This window comes from Microtus ochrogaster, chromosome 5, assembly GCF_000317375.1.
Source record: "Microtus ochrogaster isolate Prairie Vole_2 chromosome 5, MicOch1.0, whole genome shotgun sequence".
Lineage (NCBI taxonomy): Eukaryota > Metazoa > Chordata > Mammalia > Rodentia > Cricetidae > Microtus > Microtus ochrogaster.
Window position 1 is genome coordinate 39790210 of NC_022012.1, and position 23334 is coordinate 39813543.

General features: G+C 47.4%; 2 protein-coding genes across 5 annotated transcripts in view; one reads left to right on the forward strand and one right to left on the reverse strand.

The window, feature by feature from the left end:
• The window catches only part of Bace1 (beta-secretase 1), a 25109-nt gene extending 9009 nt beyond the window's left edge, over positions 1-16100 (forward strand). Inside the window, exons 2-9 of the mRNA XM_005347235.2 lie at positions 7536-7624; positions 9457-9673; positions 10796-10933; positions 11608-11742; positions 12916-13017; positions 13475-13624; positions 13858-14029; positions 14623-16100. Of these exons, the coding sequence (XP_005347292.1) occupies positions 7536-7624; positions 9457-9673; positions 10796-10933; positions 11608-11742; positions 12916-13017; positions 13475-13624; positions 13858-14029; positions 14623-14864 (1245 nt within the window). The 3' untranslated portion in view covers positions 14865-16100. The remainder of the gene's footprint in view (positions 1-7535; positions 7625-9456; positions 9674-10795; positions 10934-11607; positions 11743-12915; positions 13018-13474; positions 13625-13857; positions 14030-14622) is intronic.
• A 2786-nt stretch (positions 16101-18886) lies between these two features.
• Positions 18887-23334, reverse strand: part of Rnf214 (ring finger protein 214) — a 39205-nt gene continuing 34757 nt past the window's right edge. For 2 of the 4 annotated variants that reach the window (XM_005347240.3, XM_005347242.3), the window contains 7 exons: positions 22685-22775; positions 22383-22481; positions 20914-21290; positions 20667-20799; positions 20140-20244; positions 19759-19854; positions 19528-19593 (listed from right to left, as the gene is read on the reverse strand). In XM_005347240.3, coding sequence (XP_005347297.1) covers positions 19528-19593; positions 19759-19854; positions 20140-20244; positions 20667-20799; positions 20914-21290; positions 22383-22481; positions 22685-22775 — 967 coding nt within the window. Of the gene's footprint in view, positions 19594-19758; positions 19855-20139; positions 20245-20666; positions 20800-20913; positions 21291-22382; positions 22482-22684; positions 22776-23334 lie in introns of all 4 variants that reach the window. The other 2 variants (XM_005347241.3, XM_005347243.3) reach the window with 2 other exon arrangements.

The following is a 23334-nucleotide window of genomic DNA, read 5'->3' on the forward strand; positions in this document are numbered from 1 at the left end:
TTTCCTTTTTTTGGTTTTTCGAGACAGGGTTTCTCTGTGGCTTTGGAGCCTGTCCTGGAACTAGCTCTTGTAGACCAGGCTCGTCTCGAACTCAACAGAGATCCAGATCCGCCTGCCTCTGCCTCCCGAGTGCTGGGATTTAAGGCGTGCGCCACCACCGCCCGGCTGTTTTGTTTTGTTTTTCGAGACAAGGTTTCTCTGTGGTTTTGGAGCCTGTCCTAGAACTGCCAGAAGCCATTTTTAAGTGCTAACCTCAGGCTCCTTGTGCCCTTCCTTGTCCTTTTTCTTGGGTTTGGACGCGTGTTGAAGAATCTATTTAGCAAGGGCTGAGAGCATGCAGGCCTGGAGCAGCCATGGCTGCTCTAAGAAACACAGAGCCCCCCCCTCCCCCCCAGGAGATTACGGCTCTGTGCACGGGCATGGTGAGCTGCAGTTGTCATGGCCACGCACTGCTAAGGCCCTGAGTTTGAGAATAACACCTGTCATCTAGAGGGTCTTAGGGAACTGACTGCAGGAAATGAGACTCACTGTCAGTGTAAGAAGTCAGCCAGGGGGCTGGAGAGATAGCTCAGGTTAAGAGCAATGGTTGCTCTTCCAGAGGTCCTGAGTTCAATTCCCAGCAACCATATGGTGGCTCACAACCATCTGTAATTTGATCTGGTTCCCTCTTCACACACACAGAAAAAACACTGTATAAATAATAAATAAATTAATTAAAAAAAAAGTCAGCCAGGCTTGGTGGTGCATGCCTGTAACTCTAGCATCTGTAGACGGATGCAGGAGGATTGCCATGAGTCTGAGGCCATTCTGGACTACACAGAGGTTCCTTCCAGCCTTTCCTTTTCTGCAGAGAAAGACCCTGTCTCAAAAGAAAAATAAAGCAGCGTGAACACTTGCTGGGGCCAGGGAATAGTTAGGTAACAGCCGCTCCATTCCTAGGAGCATCTCGGGATGGGCAGGCAGCGAGTTAATGATTAAGTGGAAGTGATAGCCAGAGAAGCCAGGTGGTGCTGAGGACCTGCAAGAAGAGGAGCTCCATCTGGCAGACCCTTGAGAGAGAGGATATTTGACCATGACTTGAAAGTTGAACAGGTGTCAGACACACCACACCACCAGAGAACAGGCTAAGGAAAGGAGGCCAGGCCAGGTCATCGCACCCTTCAGAGACGTCACAAGAACCACAGGGAGGAAGGGGAGAGTGGCAAGAGAAGCTCCTGGGGAGTGACCCGGGGTTAGTCAGTAGCCCTCAGTGTCAAGGGTCCCAGGATTTCATTCAGATAGGTTGCCTTGAGGTCCTCCTGTTTGAATTCATGCATGTGGCTATATACAGCTGGCAAGTCAACTAGAGGCTGAATTGCCCCTACCTGCTAGGTTTGTGGCTCACGATGTCCTTAAGGAGGCAAGACTTGGGCTGCCACACAGACTCACTGGCTAGGGTGCTAAGACCACGTGTGAGAGTCTCATCAGCCTCCCTGCGCCTTTGCCGATGCCCCCTGGCCAAGCCCAGAGTCACTGTGGAGGGAATCACACAAAGACTTGTACAGTGTAACCCTCTACCACACATTTCCTCTCCAGGCGGGAGGGACCAGAAAGTCAAGAAGATGAAAGGTTCCTTAGAGCCAGCGGAGGCTGGTACTGGCTTTGTGGCTTGTTTGTAAGGTAGCCACATGGCTCACACTCCCTGAGTCTGTTTCCTTTTCTTCAAAAATGGAAGAAAGCCTCCCCCCCCCCCCCAATGTTAGCATTAAACCAATGGTTTGTTCTCGCTAACTCTCAGCTCAGAGGTGTACACCGAAGGAAACAGATGTCTTCTTTGGAAGGAAGACTTGGAGGGAGAACCTCTGCCCTAGAGGCTTGCAAAGGTTGCAGAGCCTGGGCTAGGCTGCCAGAAAACTTATGGGGCAGGGGAGGTTTGTTTTATTCTTTTGTTATACTGAGGATAGAACCTGGGCTCTTGTACGTGCTAGGCAAGTGATAACCACTAGTCTACATTGACAGTAATAATCTAGTATTATTTAAAAGTAAGAAACAACCCATCTCACCTGGCCATGAGATAGAGGCTCTGGAAGGCTCCTTTCATCCAGAAAGTTCTGAGTTATCCCTATCTGCGGGGGTAAGTCCTATGGGAATGGACCCCACTTTAAATTTGACAGCCTCACATTCCCTGCACCAGCTAAGATCTACTGCTCAACACAGCAGCCTGAACCTGGGCAGATGTGCCTCTCCCTGTGGGGCTTGTTAGCTCTTCCCTAGAAGCCACCTTCTCTCTGAGGCCCCCAGGAGCACATTTGTTTGTTAAGTGATTGGCACTGACCTAGTCCTGACCCCAAGCTGTATCTCCTGGGCATGGGCCTCCTAGGTCTCCCTAGGCCAGGGGACAGGGAAGGAGAAAGCTACAGGTGGCCTGAACCCAGCCTCTCAAGTGAAGTCAAGGGAAAGAGTAAAGGAAGGAAGGCAGATCATAAAATTAAACAGCTTCTGGTGGGCGCCTCTGGGGGACTTTCTACCCCACTGTTCAAGAAACCAGTTTTTCAAGAAATACCTATTGCCTGGCAGTAGTGGTGGTGCAGGCTTTTAAACCCAGCATTAGGAGACAGAGGCAGGTGGATCTCTGTGAGTTCGACGCCAGCCTGATCTACAAAGCAAGTTCCAGGACAGACAAGGCTACACAGAGAAATCTGTTACAAAAACAAAAAAAGGAAAGAAAGACCTATTGCCAGGGCCAGGCACCAGGATACCCAACTAGGGCTACACAGTGGATTTAAAATTCACATGGGGAGGTGAGAGCCAGAGAGGCAGGTGGTAAGGAAGCACATGGTTAAGGTTATAGTTCCCAGTTTTCGTCCCCAGTGAAGCCCCATTTACGCTGAGGTTTAAAGATGAAGGTCAGAAGAGGATGACCCAGGCAGAGCTAGACTGCGCCGCCCTCTGTGGGTAGGGAGGAGCCAGTGAGGCGTGGTGGGGCTTGGCCACTTGCCTGAGGCTGAGTATGCAGGCAGGGTGGGTTGAAAATGCCCTGAAGGAAGCTAAACATTTTAACAGGCAGAGGAAGCTGCTGTCTTAGGAGGGCAACTTAGTCACCTTAACCTTGGGAAGGCTGCTTGGGCCACAGCACCGGAGACAGAAAGGTGAGGTCCACAGCAGGGGTGACAAGATAGTTGAGAGTGGGGGCCAGAGCGATGGTTCAGTGGTTTAAGAGCTAAGAGCACAGGCAGCGCTTGGAAAGAGGGTTCAGTTTCAAGTATTCACATGATGGCTCACAACCTTCTGTAACAACAGTCCCAGGACACGTGGTACATACACATGCACACATACAGTGCATATGACATTATAGATGATATATAACTTGAGGCTGAGGAGTGCTGTGATATCCCAGGGTGAGATGATGCTAGCTGGGCCAAGGGAGGAGATGGGAAGAAACAGACACAGATGCTCTTTGAAGGATGGTGACTGGGAGCACTAGGGACAGATATAAAACAGATATAAAGGAGGCATTTGAAGAGCCTCAGGTTGATGCCCTTACAGAAAAGATTGCACGGTGCCACCACTTACTAATACAGGTAACACTGAAGAGGGCCAGTTTGAGGTCAGCCTTGGTCATCCCTGCTTAGAGGTGCTCATGGGAAATAGTACTGGGGGAGGGGGGAGTCAAAGCCTGTGAGGGAGAGGGGCCTCTCAGGGATACAGAAGGGAACCTGAGAGGTGACATGGGGTGTAATGTGAAGAAAGATCTGTCCTGTATCTGTTCCTGTGAAATCACCGCTGACTGTAGTAAGTGCTGTTTGATAGTGGCGGGACAGAGGCAAACCCAGTTTTAGAATGGGTTGAGGAAGAGTGGGAGGTGAAGAAAATGCAGACAGCTTGGCTGAGAGCTTAGGTTGTGAAGAGAGGGTAGCTGGAGGCGGTGTGAGATTTGGGAGGGTGTGTGTTGTTTTTAATGAAGGAACTCAGCAGTTGTAAAGGCCTGTGGGAAGAATTCAGACGTGGTGGTTGAATTTGCCTGAGGGAAAGGAGATCAGGTCTAGAGTAGGTGCCCAGAGAAGGAGCAAGGAGGGGGTTGTCTCCCCAGCCCAGATAAAAACTGGGGGCCTGACAGCAGGAACAACTGGGGCAGTCTCAGGCCCAGGAGGGCTAGAGTAGTGAGCTGAGAAAGACTGGGTGGGCCCTAGGCCTGGGAGGTCGGCCCTAGGCCTCCCCAGCTGCTTCCCCCCTCTAACTGTCTTGTTTGGCAGTGATGATACCTGAGGGCTCAGTTCCTCTGCCCCAGGCCTACACCTAGATGAAGGGGAGAGGCTGCCAAGAGCTGCCCAGGGGGCTCAGTTAGAGGTGTTGAAAGACAGGCCTAGAAATCACTTCTCAGCAGCAGCGGGACCACAAGCATGGGAGGAACAGCCAGACTTGCTACAGAGGGAGTGTGGCTTCTGGTTTCCCATCTTGTTGTGGAGAGTGAGAAGCAAGAGCAACAAGAGTCTGAAGCCCTGGAATATGGCATGTATGAGGTCAAAAGTGAGGAAGGTTGTTCCTTCTTGGACTTAGCTCCATTTGCCTGAGAGAGACCTTCCTCGGATGAAAGACTGAGGTTGGGACGGGAAGGCAGTGAGAGAACTGGTACCTTGTGGTAGAGAAGGGAGTGGCCCGGAGACGGGAAAAGGCCTTGACAACAGGGTCCCTGGATAAAGGCTCCATTTTATTTTTTTTTTTTTTTTTTTTTTTTTTTGGTTTTTCGAGACAGGGTTTCTCTGTGGCTTTGGAGCCTGTCCTGGCACTAGCTCTGTAGACCAGGCTGGTCTCGAACTCACAGAGATCCGCCTGCCTCTGCCTCCCGAGTGCTGGGATTAAAGGCGTGCGCCACCATCGCCCGGCTAAAGGCTCCATTTTAGTGTAAAGATGTTGCCAATCTATTCTGGCCTGTGCACACATTCCAGTCGTCTCTCCCACGCCCAGGCTACAAGGGCTGTGTCGGGAGGAGACCCACTCTGGTGCTAGGAGCTAAGCCCTAAAGGTAGGGAAAGGGGTCCTCAGAAGAGGTGAAGCCTTTTAACCATTAATCCAGTTGGTTGAAATCTGACATGTGGAGCCTACCAGCTCTATTGATTTTCTTTGAAAGCACAGCTGCTGTTAACTGGTGGCTGCCCAGAGACCAGGGAGAGGCACAGAGTGTGTGTGGTGGGGGGAAGCAGGGAGGAAAACTGGGACCTCCCTGTGGGAGTGGGAGCTGGGGAGGAGGTCTGAGGGAGGGTCTGAAGGCTGGCCACCAGTATAGAGGAGTCTTTGGCGGGTGTGTGTGTGTGTGTGTGTCAGGAAACCAAAGTGGGCACTGAAGCAGTCAGCGCAGCCACAGGCTCTGCTTGCTGATCGCGGAGTCGCTGGGCTGGGTCCTGGCAGACTGAACAAAACAAGCTGAGGAGCGCGATGACCTGGTCAAGGTAAGTCAGAGCTCTGTTGAGTTTGCTGAGAAAGGAACTGAAGGCCCAAGGTAATGGAGAAGCAGAGGTACTGACTTAGGGAGGTCAGATTCCACTGACAGACTGCAGGCTTTTTCCTGAGGACAGGGCCCTGCCTCTTCTCTGCTCCTAGGATATAGCAGACGCATAAACAAAAAACGGTCTGGTGTGGCTGAGGGAGGGGTCAGGCCATCAGCGCCTTACCATAAGAGGCCTGCTATGCACTCTAGACTCTGCCAGTCATAGCACTAACTAGTTTTACAAAGATGTGAGGTGCCTAAATGGGAAGACAGGGAACCCTCAGAATAAATTTGCCTCTAGATAGGATAAGGTTGAGGGGTGTTTGTGTCGTAAAGAATAAGGGTTGCTACAGCTTGGGTCTAAGTGGCACAGCAAAGGCCTATGTGTTTTCAGCCTAGTGCTTGTAGGAGGAAGTAAGGTAACTGGGGGTACACTCCAGGAGGAGATAGCAGAACTCTGGCTCCTTCTTCCTTTGCTTCTTGCCTGCTGTGAGATGAACAGTTTCACATGATGTACTATGTTGGCAAAACCCAAAGCAATGTGGCCTACAACCATAGACTGAAGCACCTGAAACCCTGAGCTGAGCATAGTGGCACGGGTTTGTAATCTCAGCACTGGGGAGGCAGAGGAAGAATGAGGAAGTCAGAGTCACTCTCAGCCACGTGGTGAGTTCAAGAGCCAAGCTTAGTAACAGGAGACTTGTTGTTAAAAAGAGAGAAAGAAACCTGGAACCCAAAGTAAGTTTTCACAGCTTCCCTCTTGAGTTGCTTTTAAGCATGGTGCCACCATGATGAAAAGCTAGGACAAGCCATGGCGGAAAGTGACTGGAGGTGAGGAAAGGTGATGGGTGGTTTGCACATGCGTAAACTTCATGACTTGAAAGGATGCACACACTGGCATGATTTGTAGGCAGGGGTTTTGGCTCTGGGCTATCAAAAAGTCACTTACTGGATATTTTTGCATGTCCAGGTGAAAGTGTTAGTGGCTTCAACCAGTTTGAGCTAGAAGCTACCTCCAAGTTGGAAAAACAATTAAAAATAATCCCCAAACAAACAAAAACCCCAACCCCCTAAACAATCCTAACTAAGGTGATCAAATAGAAGAAGCTGTTAAGAACTTTTTTTTTTTTTTTTGGTTTTTCAAGACAGGGTTTCTCTGTGGTTTTGGAGCCTGTCCTGGAACTAGCTCTGTAGACCAGGCTGGTCTCGAACTCACAGAGATCCACCTGCCTCTGCCTCCCGAGTGCTGGGATTAAAGGCGTGCGCCACCACCGCCCAGCTGTTAAGAACTTTTTATTTTATTTAGTTAAGCAACAATGATGAGCATGAGCAACTAAAAACAAATAAAGATGCAGAGTTTATTTGGGTTTTTCATCAGTTTTAATATTCTCTTTGGTTTTTACACATTAAGGAGAATGGTTCAAGCCTCTTTAAAAAGAAAAAGAATATCATGCCATTCACTAAGAGGAGCCAGTTACAAGGAGAAGAGCAGGGGACAGGATAGACAACATGCTAGGAGGAGGAGCTGCACAGCAAGGAACAGAGAGACCCTTGTCTGCCCGCCCTTAGCCATGGGACTCCTGGATCCCCATTTTCTCTGACAATGGCACATACAAGCTTAAGTACCTCAGACAAAGGGGAAGCCACATTATGGGGCATGGGATCCCACACATCAGGGTGCCAATGTGCTACCCACCAACCGCCAATCTTTCCATGCAAGTGCCAGCTCCTAGAATAGCTCCTCTTATACCCAGAGAAGACGACCCAGGCTTCCTCCTGGGGAGCCAGGGGAAGGGAAGGGGGCGAGCTGCAGGTGAAGTGGATCAACTACAGCAGAGGCAACTGCTGTAGAAACAGTGTGGCTCAGATGACACAGGGAACATAAGCATTACACAGACAGAAACAAGTTGAGTCTCTGAGGCTTGGTAGGACCCCCAAAGTCCGTCTGTGTGGCCTTAGTCCCAGGGGTATCAGCCTGACTAGTCTTCTATGCAAAATTCAATGGGACCACAGGCCAATGTGTCCAGAGTCACCTGTCTACAACGTCTCTTCTCTTTCCTTTCTCTGACAGCTCAACATCCTGGTGGACACGGGCAGTAGTAACTTTGCAGTGGGGGCTGCCCCGCACCCTTTCCTGCATCGCTATTACCAGAGGCAGCTGTAAGTCCTGGCGAGGGGTGGGAGTGGGGGATCTTCCAAGGAGTGAGAGGGTGTAAGAACAAGAGCCTTTCTTCCTACTAGGGAGGGGGGAAGCAAAAGGAGGGAGCTGGGGCCAGGAGAAAAGACATAATATGGGAAAGGGTGGGTTGAGAGTGTTCCTGTACTGACATAGGGCAGCTTCCCATGGGAGGGGAAGGAGGGAGCAGCCCCAAGGCTCTCAGAGCAGAATAGGAACCATCTCATTTTTCATTTTCTGTATGGACAGGCAAGAGAACTAGGATGTCAAGGCAGGGTGGTGCATGTCTTTAATCCCAGCACTCGGGAGGCAGGGGCAGGTGGATCTACAAAGTGAGTTCCAGGACAGCCAGAGCTACACAGAGAAACCCTGTCTCAAAAAACAAACAAAAAAGAGGGCTAAGCTTATAGTTTAGAAGGCTGAATGGGTTATAGTGGTTAGTGTCTTTCACCATGTTCTTCTCATCTAGGGCCACTGTGGGTAGTTATGCATGATTTAAGCATGTAAAGGAGCTGGGCATGATGGCACATACCAGTAATCTCAGCATTTGGAGGATTGCTGAGACCAATGTAGGCTTTATAGCAACTCTCAAAAAATAAGCCCAAAAGGGGCTGGGGAGATGGCACAGTGACTAAGAACTTACTGAAAACAAGAGGGCTGCATTCAAGTCCCTAGCACTCACATAAAAGCCACGCAAGACTGTACGTGCCTGTAACCCAGGCATTTGGCAGGCTGAGATGGGCAGATCTAGGACTGTTCTGGCCAGTCTCACTGAAACAGCCAACTTCAGGCTCAGAGATCCTGTCTCAAAAAATAAATGGAGAGCAACAGAAGACACCCCTATTCATCTGTGCACACTCGTGCACATATACCACATAAGCAAAACCTTACTCTTGGAGTTTTGAGAAGCCAAAAAATACGAAGGAAAGACTCATGGCCCCCACTGAATCGCCTCTTCTGGTGCCATCCTCAGTGCCACCAGCTGGGTTCCACTTGGTAGTAGGTAGGCTAAAGTGGTACGAGGTAAGAGAGACAGTGAAGAGTGATGTGGGAGGCCTGGAGACATCTGGTGCTTGAGACATGTCTGTGTGACATGAGAAAAGTATGTCTACTACACTCTTAGAGCCTCACCTTGGACCTGTCAAAGTACAAACTGCTGTTCTGTTTCCTTTTCCCTAAGAACACAGTTGGGGAAGGAGTGTGGGTAAGCTCAGTGGAAAGACAGTTCATTCCAGGTCTTCATCCAGTCCCATCACTGCCCAGCCCTGGTTAGCAATGTGGTTAAACACAGGTGAGGCATCCCACAGCAATGAGTACAAGTCCTCTTGTGGTGTCCAACACTTGCCTGCTCTGCTGGGATGCTTGTTCAGATCTTCTCTAGAAGTTGTTACATGGCTTCCAGTCACACTGCCTGGTTCTTTCTCCATGGTGCAGATGGTACCACTGGGCTCCAAGGCAGCAAGAGAGTCAATGGTCCTTTTCTCTGGGAGCATTCTGGAACTAGGGTGGGGGAGATGTCCAATAGTTGTCTTTGCAACAGCCGCAGGCACAATGCACAAAGCTCATTTTGTTCTTCATAGGCCTGAGCTTCAGGTCCAACAACATCAACTATGGAATCAGGAGAGCAAGCCCCAGCTACAGCTTGCCTCATCTGTCTGCAGAATTGCCTTACATTCTGTTCTGGGTGATATGTCTAGGGCTGTTCTGCTGAGCAGATTCTAGAATGCCGTGGGTGGGGTAAGGGGACATTTGGGAATATATTTGATGACACATACCCATTGTAGCTTTGCAGACACAGTTCTCTGCCTTTTTACAGGTCCAGCACATACCGAGACCTCCGAAAGGGTGTGTATGTGCCCTACACCCAGGGCAAGTGGGAGGGGGAGCTGGGCACTGACCTGGTGAGCATCCCTCATGGCCCCAACGTCACGGTGCGTGCCAACATCGCTGCCATCACTGAATCGGACAAGTTCTTCATCAATGGTTCCAACTGGGAGGGCATCCTAGGGCTGGCCTACGCTGAGATTGCCAGGGTGAGAACCACGCCTGGACCTATACACTGTTGCCTGTACTCTGTTCACTGCATGCCACACAAGAGTCGAGAGAAGGGGGAAGAAAGAACTGAAAGGGTAAACATGGGACTGGAGAGATGGCTTAGCTAGCAGTCATAAGAACCTGAGCTTAATCCCCACAACCTACATTTTCAAAGTAACTGGATGTAATAGTAATAGTGCATGCTTGTAATCCCAGCTCTGCGAAGGCAGAGTCAAGTAAATCCTGGGGCTTGCTGGCCATTTAACGTAGCCTACTAGACAAGTTCCCAGCCAATGAGAGACCCTACCTTAGAAACCAAGATAGGATGCAGCTGGAGAGAGCTCGATCACTAAGAGTACCTGCTGCTCTTCCAAGGGACTCAGGTTTGATTTCTAGAACCCACATGGCAGCTCACAACCACCTGTAACTCCACTTCCAGGGGATCCAATGCTTTCTTCTGGCCTCCACAGGCACTAAGCACATGCATGGTGCATAGGCATACAGTCAGGCAAAATATCCATAACCATAAAAACGATAAATTTTAAAACAAAACAAGTCAGGGCTGGTGAGGTGGCTTGGTGGGTTAAGAACCCTTACCACCAAGCCTGAGAACCATGTGGCAGAAGGAGCAAACTGATTCCTGCCCATTCTCCACTCATCTTCACATCCACGCTGGGTGCACGTCCCAGTGCACACATAATACATATCTTTAACAGGTACGCAGATTCTGAGGAACAATGTTCAAGGTTGTCCTTTGGTTTCTACATGGATATGCATACTCACACACGTGCCATAAAGGAAGAGGAACTTTTTGTCTAAAGGGCTGAAAACAAGGCAGGGGGTGGGACTGTCATGGGAGCAGCCATGATAGGTACAGGATGCTATCTCCAAATATGAAACTGTTAACCATATGGGGATGGATGAAAATTGCTATGACTAGCACTTGTCTATTTGCACTGCAATGTCTCTTACCCTTGCTCAGCCAGATCTCAGTACCTCCAGTTGATCTTTGCTGAGGAATATCCCTAAATTTTGACTTTGTCCCTGAGTATAGGCAGGAAGCTGACCTCTGTCTGTTAGGCCCCTGCATAAGGATTTACTCCTGTGTCTTTCTGCCACAGCCGGACGACTCCCTGGAGCCCTTCTTTGACTCACTGGTGAAGCAGACCCACATTCCCAATGTGTTTTCCCTGCAGCTCTGTGGTGCTGGCTTTCCCCTCAACCAGACTGAGGCACTAGCCTCAGTAGGAGGCAGCATGGTGAGTGTGTCCTCTCCCTCAGGGCCAGGATCAAGAAACCCCTTTATACTCCAATCTTACTTCCCTCCTTTCCTTCTCCCAGTTGTCTCTTCCCTGCTTTTCTTGAAAGGAGCTGAATCACTCATGGAAAGTGATTAGGTACATTTCAAAGGAAACAAAAATTAGACCTGTTAGGATTGTTGTCTGATAGTCAGGTATGCAAGGAATTTGAGCTTGTTAAGAGATACTGCCTGTTGCTCAGCTGGCCCAGAGCTCACCGTGTAGAGCAGGCTGGTCTAAGATTTGCAGCATACCCCTCCTTCCAATTTCCAAGTGCTGAATTACAGGTGTATGCCACCAGACTCATTCAAGCCCATTTATTAATCAGGACAGAAATGACTGATTCTCCAACAAGCAAAGAAGATAAAACTTATGAAAGCAGCATATGATCCATCCATTCCGCATTTATTGTGCTAGCTTAGGTTTAAGTAACTCTGCCAAGGACTATGGGATTTTCATACAAATAATCCTGAACCCACTTAAACTAAAAATTACCATGCACAGGGCATGATGGGATTAGGAAGGAAGAAAGAAAGGGTGATGTAGAGAGAATCTTGGCACCCTTACTTCTTGGTTTTGGGTGACCCACTTTCCTCCTGTGCTAGGACATAGGTGTCCACCTCTTTTTCTCTTAGATCATTGGCGGTATTGACCACTCACTATACACGGGCAGTCTCTGGTACACACCCATCAGGCGGGAGTGGTATTATGAAGTGATCATTGTGCGCGTGGAGATCAATGGTCAAGATCTGAAAATGGACTGCAAGGAGGTAAGAAACAGAAGGGTTTCAAGGGAGAGGAAAGGGCTTAGCCCCACAACGTGAGAGTCAAAAGGTTGGGAGGAGAGGGTGGAGGCACAGGACCTGTCAGGGCTGGACCAAGTCAAAAGCTTAGAAATCACACAGCAATCCCTGAGGTGAAAGGGCAGGGCCTGGTGGAGCAGTCAGAGCCTGGACCAATTAGCTTACAGTATAGGAATGAAACCATGAAACTAGTTCCTGTCTGGACTCTAGTCACTGCCTGTATGGTAGGACAGCTCCTGACTCTAGCCCTGGTGTTTGTTATAAGTGCCTTTAGGCTCCTAACTCCTGGGTGTCAGTCTCCTTGTCTATGAAGCAGAGGTTAAAACAAACAAACCAAAGTGTTAGTGCCTATGCTTTATATACTCCAAATGCCAGCATTTGGGGTTGCATTCCCTAGATTCTTTTTAAAATATTTGGGGGGCAGGGGCACATGTGCCACAGCTTGTGTGTGGAGGTTAGAAGATAATTTTCAGTAACCCGCTCTCCCACCATACGGGTCTTCCTAGGATTGAACCCAGGTCATCATGTTTGGTAGCAGGCATCCTTACCTGCTGAGATACCAATGGCCCCCTTTTCTGGCTTTTTGAGGTAGGGTCTCATGCAGCACATGCTGGCCTCACACTTGCTATGTAGCTAAAGATGACCTTTAACTCCTGGTCCCCTGTCTCTGACTCAAGTGCTCTATAGGTATACACCAGCATGCAGTACTAGGGCTCAAACCCAGGGCTTCATGCATGGTGAGCTAACCTTCTCTACATTACTATGTATGTTAAATGAGACTAGCTACATAAAAGTACTGGAGGAAGTTACAAACACCACACAAGGCATTCTGTTTAGTTTTGGAGAACACCTACCCACACAAGGTAACGACGTCAATACTTACCAAGTGCTTGGGATCTGCTAGGAACTTAGTGCTTTCAGTGTGTTGATTTAGTTAATCCTTAAGATAAACCTTGGGTAGGTACTGTTATTATCTTCAATTTAGAGACAAGGAAACAGGTACACGGAGGTTAAGTAACTTGCCCAAGGAGATGCAAAGCTGAGATGCCAACCCTAGCAGGACGCCTAGCTTTCAGATTCACCCCTCCCAATTTCTCCTCAAAAAAGCTCTTCTGACCCTTTGCTCTCTCTCCTTCCCAGTACAACTATGACAAGAGCATCGTGGACAGCGGCACCACCAACCTTCGTCTGCCTAAGAAAGTGTTTGAAGCTGCAGTCAAGTCCATCAAGGCAGCCTCCTCGGTCAGTGCAGTAAGGACACAGTGGCGTCACAAGTCAATGACAGTCACTCCCTGGCACGCCAAAGATGTCTATAGACCCTTCCACTTAGAGCACTTAGAAACTGGTGGTCTGTTGGTTCAGCTGGTACCTTCTTCTTCTTCCTTCTCCCCTTACAATTCTTTTTGAGACAGGATCATGAATGTGATGCAGGGTGGCCTTGAACTTAGCATCTTTACGCCTTAACCTTCCAAATTCTGAGCCCACAGGAAGTGTGAGCAGCTAAGCTCAGTAGCCTAGCACAAATTTATGAGCCCAGTGTCCCACTTTCTTCTCCCGATCCCTAGTCCAGTTTACCTTCGCCACTGTAGAAATTCCCCTAGAAAAGCATAGAGTGATTGGTACCGTCACTGTCACTGCAATTATGAACACAAGAGGTCGTCAGACAGGCTGACTACTCACACTCTTCTCTTGTTAACAGACTGAGAAGTTCCCGGATGGCTTTTGGCTAGGGGAGCAGCTGGTGTGCTGGCAAGCAGGCACTACCCCTTGGAACATTTTCCCAGTCATCTCACTTTACCTCATGGGTGAGGTCACGAATCAGTCCTTCCGCATCACCATTCTTCCTCAGGTATGTCCCCAAGCTAAGGCAGTGGGGTGCCAAGAAGACAGAGTGTGTAGAGTAAATAGATGTGGCTTCCTACAACTTGAAAGGCAAAATGAATGTCTAGTGGTAACAGGGTCTTGGAAAATTCAACATCTCAGGGCTCGAGGAAGAGCTAAGTGCAGATGGGTAGGAGGCAGAGAGAGGTGGGAGGATGAAATAAGGAGACATGCTCTCACCCTGTGGCCATTTATCCCTAGCAATACCTGCGGCCTGTGGAAGATGTGGCCACATCCCAAGACGACTGTTACAAGTTCGCCATCTCACAATCATCTACAGGCACTGTTATGGGAGCTGTCATCATGGAAGGCTTCTATGTTGTCTTTGATCGTGCCCAGAAACGAATTGGCTTTGCTGTCAGTGCTTGCCACGGTGAGAGCACCAGTGAGGAGGGTGTGGGGTCAGTCTGGTCATGTTCTTCCTGACAGCAGCTAGGATACCCAGGTTCCTTTCTGTTTGGAGGTAGTAATAGTTGCCTCTGGCTAGTCCAACTGTGTGAAGGCTAAGGCCAAGGCTTGCTCTGGTGAACCCTGCCCGATGGGGAAAGCACTGGTGGAAACCTTTAACAGCCAGAGCTTTGCAGGTACTTGGAAACCTTAGCTGCAAGGGTAGCTGGCTGCCCACAGTGAGAGCTGAATGCTGCCACGGAAAGCTGGCAGGGCTTTGTGATTGAGCTTTCATTGTGACAGGTAAGTCAGCTGGATTTTGTAAGGGGCTGGATTTTGGTCAACTCAGACCTGTTGACTTTCTGGTATCACTTTTACTGGAAGGGAAAATGAGGAAGCCTGCAGTTTCCAGGGTCCTGGAAGGAGAAACAGACCCCCCCCCCCCCAGCTCCCCTTCTAGGAAGGGCTCTGCACAGACTCACTTGGGTGGATCCTGTTGTCAGGAAGCTGTTTTAATTGTATAACCTATACTGCACTATGACATTAAGAGCTACTGGTTCATCTCCACTTTTTCTCCAGTGCACGATGAGTTCAGGACAGCAGCAGTGGAAGGTCCTTTTGTGACACCAGACATGGAAGACTGTGGCTACAACATTCCACAGACAGATGAGTCAACGCTTATGACCATAGCCTATGTCATGGCTGCTATCTGCGCCCTCTTCATGTTGCCACTCTGCCTCATGGTATGTCAGTGGCGCTGCCTACGCTGCCTGCGCCATCAGCATGATGACTTTGCTGATGACATCTCCCTGCTGAAATAAGGAGGCCTGTGGGCAGATGACAGAGATTCCCCTGGACCACATCTGGGTGGTTCCCTTTGGTCACACAAGTGGATACACAGAGCACCTCAGGACCCTAACCTACCTGCCAGATGCTTCTGCTTTGAAAGAAAAGGGAAAGCTGGCAAGGTGGGGTTACAGGACTTACACCTGTAGGAAACAGAAGAGGGAAGAAAGCAGCATTCTGGTGGCAGGAATACCTTTAGTCACCTCAAACTTGAGTTGGAAATTCTGCTGCTTGAAGCTTCAGCCCTGACCCTCTGCCCAGCATCCTTCAGATTATCCAACCCAAAGTATTCTTTCTGTCCTTCTAGAAGTACTGGTGTCATGCTCAGGCTACCCGGCATGTGTCCCTGTGGTACCCTGGAGAGAAAGGGTCAATCTCATTTCCCTGCTGGCTGAAGTCAGCAGGAGAAAATGCAGTTTGTCAGTTTAGGGACTGCAGAATCAAACCTACACTGGTGCAAAGACTGCTTCTTGAGTTAAACAAAAACCAATGTGATGCAATGTTTGTACTCCTGGGGGCAGTCAAGATGAGGAGAGACAGGACAGAGACAGAGGAAGAAGTTGGTAGCAAAGCTAGGAAAGGCAGAAATATAACCACTTTTTAGTCCCAAGTTTAAACTCATCTCCAAGACCTATCTTAACTGAGAGAGGTGTTATTCCCCAATGTGTCTGTGGTTGCAGCCTGAACTGAAATGAGATGGGGGAAAGGGCTGATTGGCCAAAGAGCTCTGCTCAAAACTCTCTTCAAGAAACAGTGCTCATGAGAAAGTCCCACTGGACAGATGAATTCCTACCTGGTAATTTCCATCTGTCTTTACCTGCTTCTACATGCTAAGTGACATCCAAATGTCCCAACCCCACAGTCCCAGGTGCCCTATGGGACAAAAGAATACCGCAGGGCTGGGGATTGTCTTTCCAGCATAGGTTCACTCCAAACGAGGTGCTAAAAGGAACAGACAGGACAATTCTCCTATCTGCTCCACAAAGGCAGAATCCTGAAGATTCATTCAGCAGGTATAGGGCTGATGTCTTTGCTTCTGCCTGGATTTTATTTTTATTTTACTTTTCTTGCCCAGTGGTACAAACTGGTAGGATCTTTATGGAATACTGAGTGAGTTCATTACTTTCTTGTCCTCTCCAGTGGCCCCTCTATTTATTTGGCTAAGGCATCATCACACATTGGCTAGTATTAAACCATGAATGTAAGAAATAGAGGGCTTTCTGGCTCTGGTGTCATTGCCTTCAGTATCTAGGCTGCCTGGAGAAAGGATGGCAGCCTCAGGGCTTCCTTACCTCCTTCTCCGCCTTTCCTGACAGAGCAGTCTTCTGTCCTGCTCTCTGCTGCCCCTCCCAATAGTACATGGGTACCCAGGCTGGTTCTTGGGCTAGGTAGTAGGGGCCAAACTCATTTCTTCCCTGTGAGTTCTAACACAACAGACATGAAACCAGTGTTAGTGGGAAGAGTTGAATTTTCCTGGGACACCCGCTGTATCCTATCCCTTTATGCTCTATACACTGCTTTCAGGTAGGGGACCTGCCAAGCATGGAATTAGCTGATGGGGGAGAGGGAGATACACGCAGGGCCTCTGGTGTTGCTGGCCCTAGCCAGCTGCCCACAAGCCATAAACCAATAAACTAAGAATACCGAGTCACAGTTTTTCAGCTGGGTCCTCTTCATTCCCCTTGCACTGGTGCTGCTCTGCTGAGTGGGAACACCCCACAACCACAAGGACTGCCAGGAAGAATGGAGACTGTCCACTGCCAGCTCAGAACCTACAGTGTAAATAAGCTTCCAGAATCACTACCATGAAATGAAAATGCCACATCCTGCTTTATAATTTCTACCCATGCTGGGAAAAACTGGCTTTTTCCCATCTTTTTCCAGGGGGGAAAACATTCAACCTAGTTGTTATTTACCCTAGTAACTGGTGTTCTATTTTTTTTAAGGGGAAAATTTGCATTAATTTTTCTTTTGATGGTTAATTCCTTTGTATAATCTATGAACTATGATGTGTAAAACAGAAAAAAAAAATCTTGACAACAGCTTCTTGCTTGTAAAAATATGTATTATACAGCTCTATTTTTAAAGTCTCCTGGAAAATTACTGGCCTATCTCCACATGGCATGTGGGGCTTTTGCCACTGGTATGGTACCATCAAGGCCCAGTGGGCAGAGGTAATGGGGAACAAGGATACAAAATTTAAGTTTTTCTGACTATTTATTTCTCTGCAAAGACTAGAGCCATTCTGATGAGGCTTCAGCTGCAGAGACCCACTCTCCAAAATGTAGCCTTCTTGGGGCTTGTTAATCATTCCTGGTTTTTTGTTTTTTTTTTTTCCTCTTTATTCTTTTAGCTTCAAAGATTTTTTTTTTTTTGGAAAAAAAGTAATTCTTAAAGTATTTTTTTGAGATAGCATCTCATTATGTAGACCAGGCTGGCTTCAAACTTGTAGCCACCCTCCTGCCTCTGCCTCCTGAGTGCTAGGATTACAGGTGTATACCGCCGCCATTCCTTGACGGAAGCAGTGTGTGTGTGTCTGTGTGTCTGTGTGTAGCTTTGGAGAGGGGGGGCTTGAGATAGGGTCTCATGATTACTGGCTTGTGCCACTTTTTTTTTTTCTTTCTTTCTTTTTTTTTCCGGATTTTCAAGACAGGGTTTCTCTGTAGCTTTTCGGTTTCTGTCCTGGAACTAGCTCTTCTAGACCAGGTTGGCCTCGAACTCACAGAGATCCGCCTGCCTCTGCCTCCTGAGTGCTGGGATTAAAGGCGTGCGCCACCACCGCCCGGCTTTTTGTGGTTTTTCAAGACAGGGTTTCCTGGTTGTCCTAGAACTCACTCTGTAGACCAGGCTGATCTCGAACTCACAAGAGATCCACCTGCCTCTGCCTCCTGAGTACTGGGATTAAAGGTGTGCGCCACCAATGCCTGGCTAGACACAATATTCTTTATACTCACTTCCAATTTACAGTTTTCAGGAGACACTGAAAGGTACTACACAGCTGAAGGCAGAGAACAATCTTAAGATTATAAGTCAGAAAATGAATTCCCACATGAAAAGACAGTACCATACTGGAGACAAGAAGAAAGAAGTACTTAATTAACCAAAGAATAGATCACCTGACCTCTAAAAAGTTGAGTACTCAGGCCATTCCATTCCCCTTTTAAGATGCCAAGGTAATTCTGGGAAGTCCAGTTCCCTAAATATGCTTGTCAATCAATCTGGACAAATAAGGCAAGTAAAAAAAATTCATCCATGAGCTCATATGAGGCAAGGAAGAAAAAAACAAGAGAATTTAGTTAGCTTAGAAATGAGAAAATCTTTGCTATCCTAATACAAATTGCTAGACTCAACAAGCATTTCCCAATACCAGAATGGGAAAACATCAGTTATTGGTAACATAATGCCCTTCCCTCAGATCCAATTCCTTTTTCCCCAATTAACACTTGTTAAATTCTAAAAAAGAAGGGAATTAAAGCCATTTACTATAGGAGTAAAGCTAAAGATTGAAAAAAGACTCAAGGTTCTCTGAGTTGTCCCAGACATAAAAACCAGAAGTACTCAATAAGCAGAGATGGAAAGCCATCTCACTCCAGATGGGAATCTACAAAACATGGCTCGTGACTGTCAAGTCCCACCTCCCTTCATCTCACTTTGTCTTCACTTTATCCCAGACAGGGAATGTGTTTCCCATAATTATACAAATAATTTTGCACAGACATCTCACCCCAGTGCCTGTCTGGAGCTCACCCAAGGTCACCAAACAACTTGGTTGTGAACCAACTGCCTTAACCTTTTGAGGGGAGAAGAGAGCTAGATCAGGAGACCAGAGGAATGGAATGGGTGAGCACTTTGGAAGGCTGGCCCATCAGTGGTTAGTGGAGGCCAAGCCAGTGGCAAGGGATGGTGGCTAGGCCCATGGATAAATCTATGAATTGTGCTTTTCTACCCAGGAAATAGAGTAGACAGAAGATGGTGGGAGAAATGGGACCTGATTATGTTGTTCTTGGACTGTGGATTTTACTGACATAACACAGAATATCCTGTATACCTGATATCAATGTATAAATAATGAGCATTAACACAGTAAAATGTTCAATGAAAAATCAAACTATCAGAGTTACATTTTTCCCCCTCAATCAGTAACGTTTTTTTCCCATTGGAATGGAGTGGTTAAAACAACACCAAGACTTCTGGAGGCCCCTGCAAAGCAAGGCATCTAGTTGGATAGCAGGTGAGCACCAGGCTTCAATTCTGCATACATGAGCCTTACAAAAAAGGACTAGAGGCTGAGCCAAACCAAAGCAGGATGGCCTTAGAGCAACAGCAATTTCCTAGACGGGTTAGACAACAGTCCTATGCAGGGATCATGATCTCCAGGCCAAATTAAACATCATATTCCCTATAGTCTGCAACTCCAAAAAGAACTGCAAGATGAGGGGGAACAGGGTATATCTGCATTATATGCATACTGTCATTACGAACATCTGAATACAGACTTCTATACACACATTACCTATATAATAAAAATGTACACGGCATGAGTATATGTCACTGTATAAATATAGAGTTTTAGAAATCTTGAACCCGCGTTTCCTGTTCACATCGGTTTCTCCTCTTCTTCCTCCCCAGTCGGGTCCATCATTTAAGAGTTGGGCAAAAGGGACAAGTGTCATTTGTGTTGGTCTGGGCCCAGAATTTGATACACTGGAAAGAAAGAGACACACATATACCTCAGACGTGGCTGGGAAATCAGAGTATGATCTAACTCTCAAAAGTTCTCACAGGGGCTAGATGCACTGGCAGGACTATTTCAGTGGTCTCTCTCTTCATGTTATGTGTTGTATGCACTTGCTAGTATTAAATACCTACCTCCTTGTGCAGCGCATGGGTGCAAGCCATCGGGTGCAACTCACTGGGCTGGACAAGTTTCTGACACATCAGACACAGTTTACAGGTGGGTGGAGCCTGTGGGGACAAGAAAACTGGTCATAGCTAGCCAACCTCCGAATCACCTTGCGTGCTATGCCCATGACTCCATCCGTTAGTTCCATGGAGCAAAACTATTCTTCAGCAAAAGAATACAAGTCCTAACCTAGATTCTTGCCTAAAGTATTTGCAGCATGTTCCCAGTAGGGCTGCAAACAACCCTGCTGTGGAGATAATGGTTTCCTCTAGCATCCTTACCTGTAACCCACTCCCTCCTCACCCTGTGCTTCTCCACATCCCAGTGTTAAAAGAAAAGAGTCTTACATGTGAAGACCTTCCAGGGTATGAAACTTGGGCAGAAGGCAAGAACATTGGGGTACTGATTTGGGCCAGAGGAGCAGGGTACAAAGCCCGGATCCGACCAAGTGGCTGTGGGTAGAAATAATTTCAGAGTGAGGGAAGAGAGTCTGAGTAACAGAGCATGTATCAAAAAGAAACTGGGGCCAGCAGGATGGCTCAGTGTGTAAAGGAGCTTGCACGCAAGCCTAATGACCTGAGTTCAATTCCTGGAACTCACATGATAGAAGAAAATAGACTCCCCACAAGTTGTCTTCTAACTTCCACAATGTACCTATGAAAACACATCTCACCCCCCACACAAACACACACAATAATAATAATAAATTTAATTAAAAAAGAACAACACGAAAAAAAAATCATTTACTTTTCAAGATGAAAAGAGCAGACCAGATACCCCTGGCTCTGATGCTTCTCACTCCCAGTTTTTCTGAAGTTGGTTTCATCCTCAACCTCTCAGTAGGTCTAAGTTCTCTCCCTGTAGCTCCTCTTACCTGAGTGCTCGATGCCACCCGTTCATGCTCTGCCAGGCGTGCAGCTACCAGCTGGATTAATTCCTCCATGGTCAAGCCCGCCATGGTGGTACGTACTGTCTTGATTTGCTGAAGAATGTTGGTCATCTGGGCCCTAAGAATAAACAATGTTGAGGGAAAGAAAAATCAATCTTTATGGGAACACCAACATTTCAAACCATAAACATTTCTCTGGCAGATATCTGAACTGATCCTTAACAACACTTACTTATTGCACTGTGGGAACCGAGTCAGCAGCTTTTCCAGGATCTTCTCCAGTTTGTCTACTGGTTGGGGCCGGGGAGTTTCAGTAGAAGCTTTAATACCGCCCAAGCCTGGGGGAGGCGGGATGGAGGCAGCAGGAGGCATGTGTGGACCATGAGGGCTGATCAGGGAACCCAAGCCAGGGCTATTTCTCCCATGTGAGCCAGGAAGAGGTGGAGATGGTTGGTTGGACTGGGAAAGGGCAGGGTTCAAGATTGGAAAAGACAAAGAGCGAGGATCTGCACTGGGCATAACCATAGGCATTGTGACCTGCCCAATAGAGAAGGGCATCCGAGGGGTCAGAGAGGGACTGGGCTGAAATACTTGAAGCATGAAATCTGCCTGTAAAGGGAAGAGGTGGAGGACAAAAGATGGGGAGAAAAGATTAGGAACTGGAGCAAGGGATAAGGAGATTGTTCAGTTGGTAACGTACCTGCCGTGCAAGCATAAAGACCTGAGTTCATATCCCAACAGCCTCATAAAAGCTTATAGAGGGGGCACATATCTACAACCCAATGCTGCGGGGGTAAAGACAAGCATATCCCTACAGTGGCCAGCCAATTTAGCCAATCCCTGAGCTCTAGGTTCACTGAGAGACCCTGTTTCAAGAAATAAGGTAGCCAGGCTGGGTGTGATGATACATGTCTTTAATTCTAACCCTAAAGAGAAAGAGACAGGTGGATTTCTGTGAATTTGAGGACTGCCTGTTATACAAAGTGAGTTCCAAGCCAGCCAGGGATATATAATAAGACCCTGTCTCATAAATAAACAAAATAAAATAAAAATATCGAAAAGGTCAAAAGCAACCTAAAGTTGATCTCTGGCCTAAGTGCATGGGAACACACACACACACACACACACACGCACACGCACACGCACACGCACACACACACACAAGCAGGCACTTATATATACATTATATAAAAAATACAAAAATTTTTTAGGGGCTGGAGAGATGGCTCAGCAGTTAAGAGCACTGGCTGCTCTTCCAAAGGTCCTGAGTTCAATTCCCAGCAACCATATGGTGGCTCACAACCATCTGTAATGAGATTTGGCGCCCTCTTCTGGCGTGCGGGCATACATGGAGGCAGAATGTTGTATACATAATAAATAAATCTTAAAAAAAAAAAATTTTAGGAGCCAGAAATAGTGGCACACGCCTTTAATCGTAGAGGCAGGTGGATCTCTGTGAGTTTGAGACCAGCCTGGTCTACATAGTGAGTTCCAGGACAGACAAGGCTACACACTGAAATTCTGTCTAGAAAAACAAAAATAAAAAAAAATATTTTAAGAGAGAAAATTGGGGCAGAAATCAATGAATAGCTCTTACATTCCTAAACTAAATGGGGATGTCCCAATGTCCTTATAAAAAGAACAAGTAGACCTTGACTTTGCCTACAATACAGAAAGACTCCTCAAAGTCAGCACTCTTACCTCTGAGGGGGGTGGAGGCAAAGTGGGGGTAGGGATCTGAGGAAGACTGCTCAACTTGGCTCCATTTCTCACTAGCTGGATATGACTATTAAACTGGTCCTGGAACGAAAGGAAGAAAAAGGATTGTCCTTTACTGCTAGGCTGAACAAACCTCTGGAGAAAGCAAGCTGCCTACTCTCAGGAAACCACGGGAGTAGAGCAAGCTCTGAGCAGCAATGCAAAAGGCTAGATACCAACCCACTGTCAGGAGAGTTTAAGCACAAACTGGGGCTGACTGAACCATCACGCTTAACTACACTTACCCGAACATTCTTTTTCATTATCCGTACTCCATTCAGTCTTGTCTCCCACTCCTGTTTGGAACGAACTGTCTCCAGTGTTGGAGGAGTTGACCTTTCAAGAAACAAAGAATTTACAGAATTCAAAATACAAAACAACAAATTTTTTTTTTGGTCTTTTGAGACAGAGTTTCTTTGTATAATCCTGGCTGTCCTCAAACTCACAGAGATCCTCCTGCCTCTGCCTCCTGAGTACTGGGATTACTACCTCTTGGGTAAAAATCAAAATCAATTCTTAATTCACGTAAAATACATACTTAAAAAAAAAAAAACCACCACAACCAAAAACTCTTAGCTGGGTATTGGTGGTACAAGTCTTTAATCTTAGCACTTGGGAAGCAGAGGCAGGCAGATCTCTGTGAACTTGAGGCCAGTCTGGTCTACAGAGCAAATGCCAGGACAGGCTCCAAAGCTACACAGAGAAACCTTGTCTCGGAAAACAAAACAAAACAAACAAACAAAAAACAACAAAACTAATCTATATCTCTCCACCTTCAATGATGATGACACAAAGACAACTGTCCGAAAATTGTAGTCACTTTCAATTCCAGGAAGAACAAAACTTCCAAGGAACAACCACCCTCCAGATGAGGACAATCATCCATGAGCCTGCA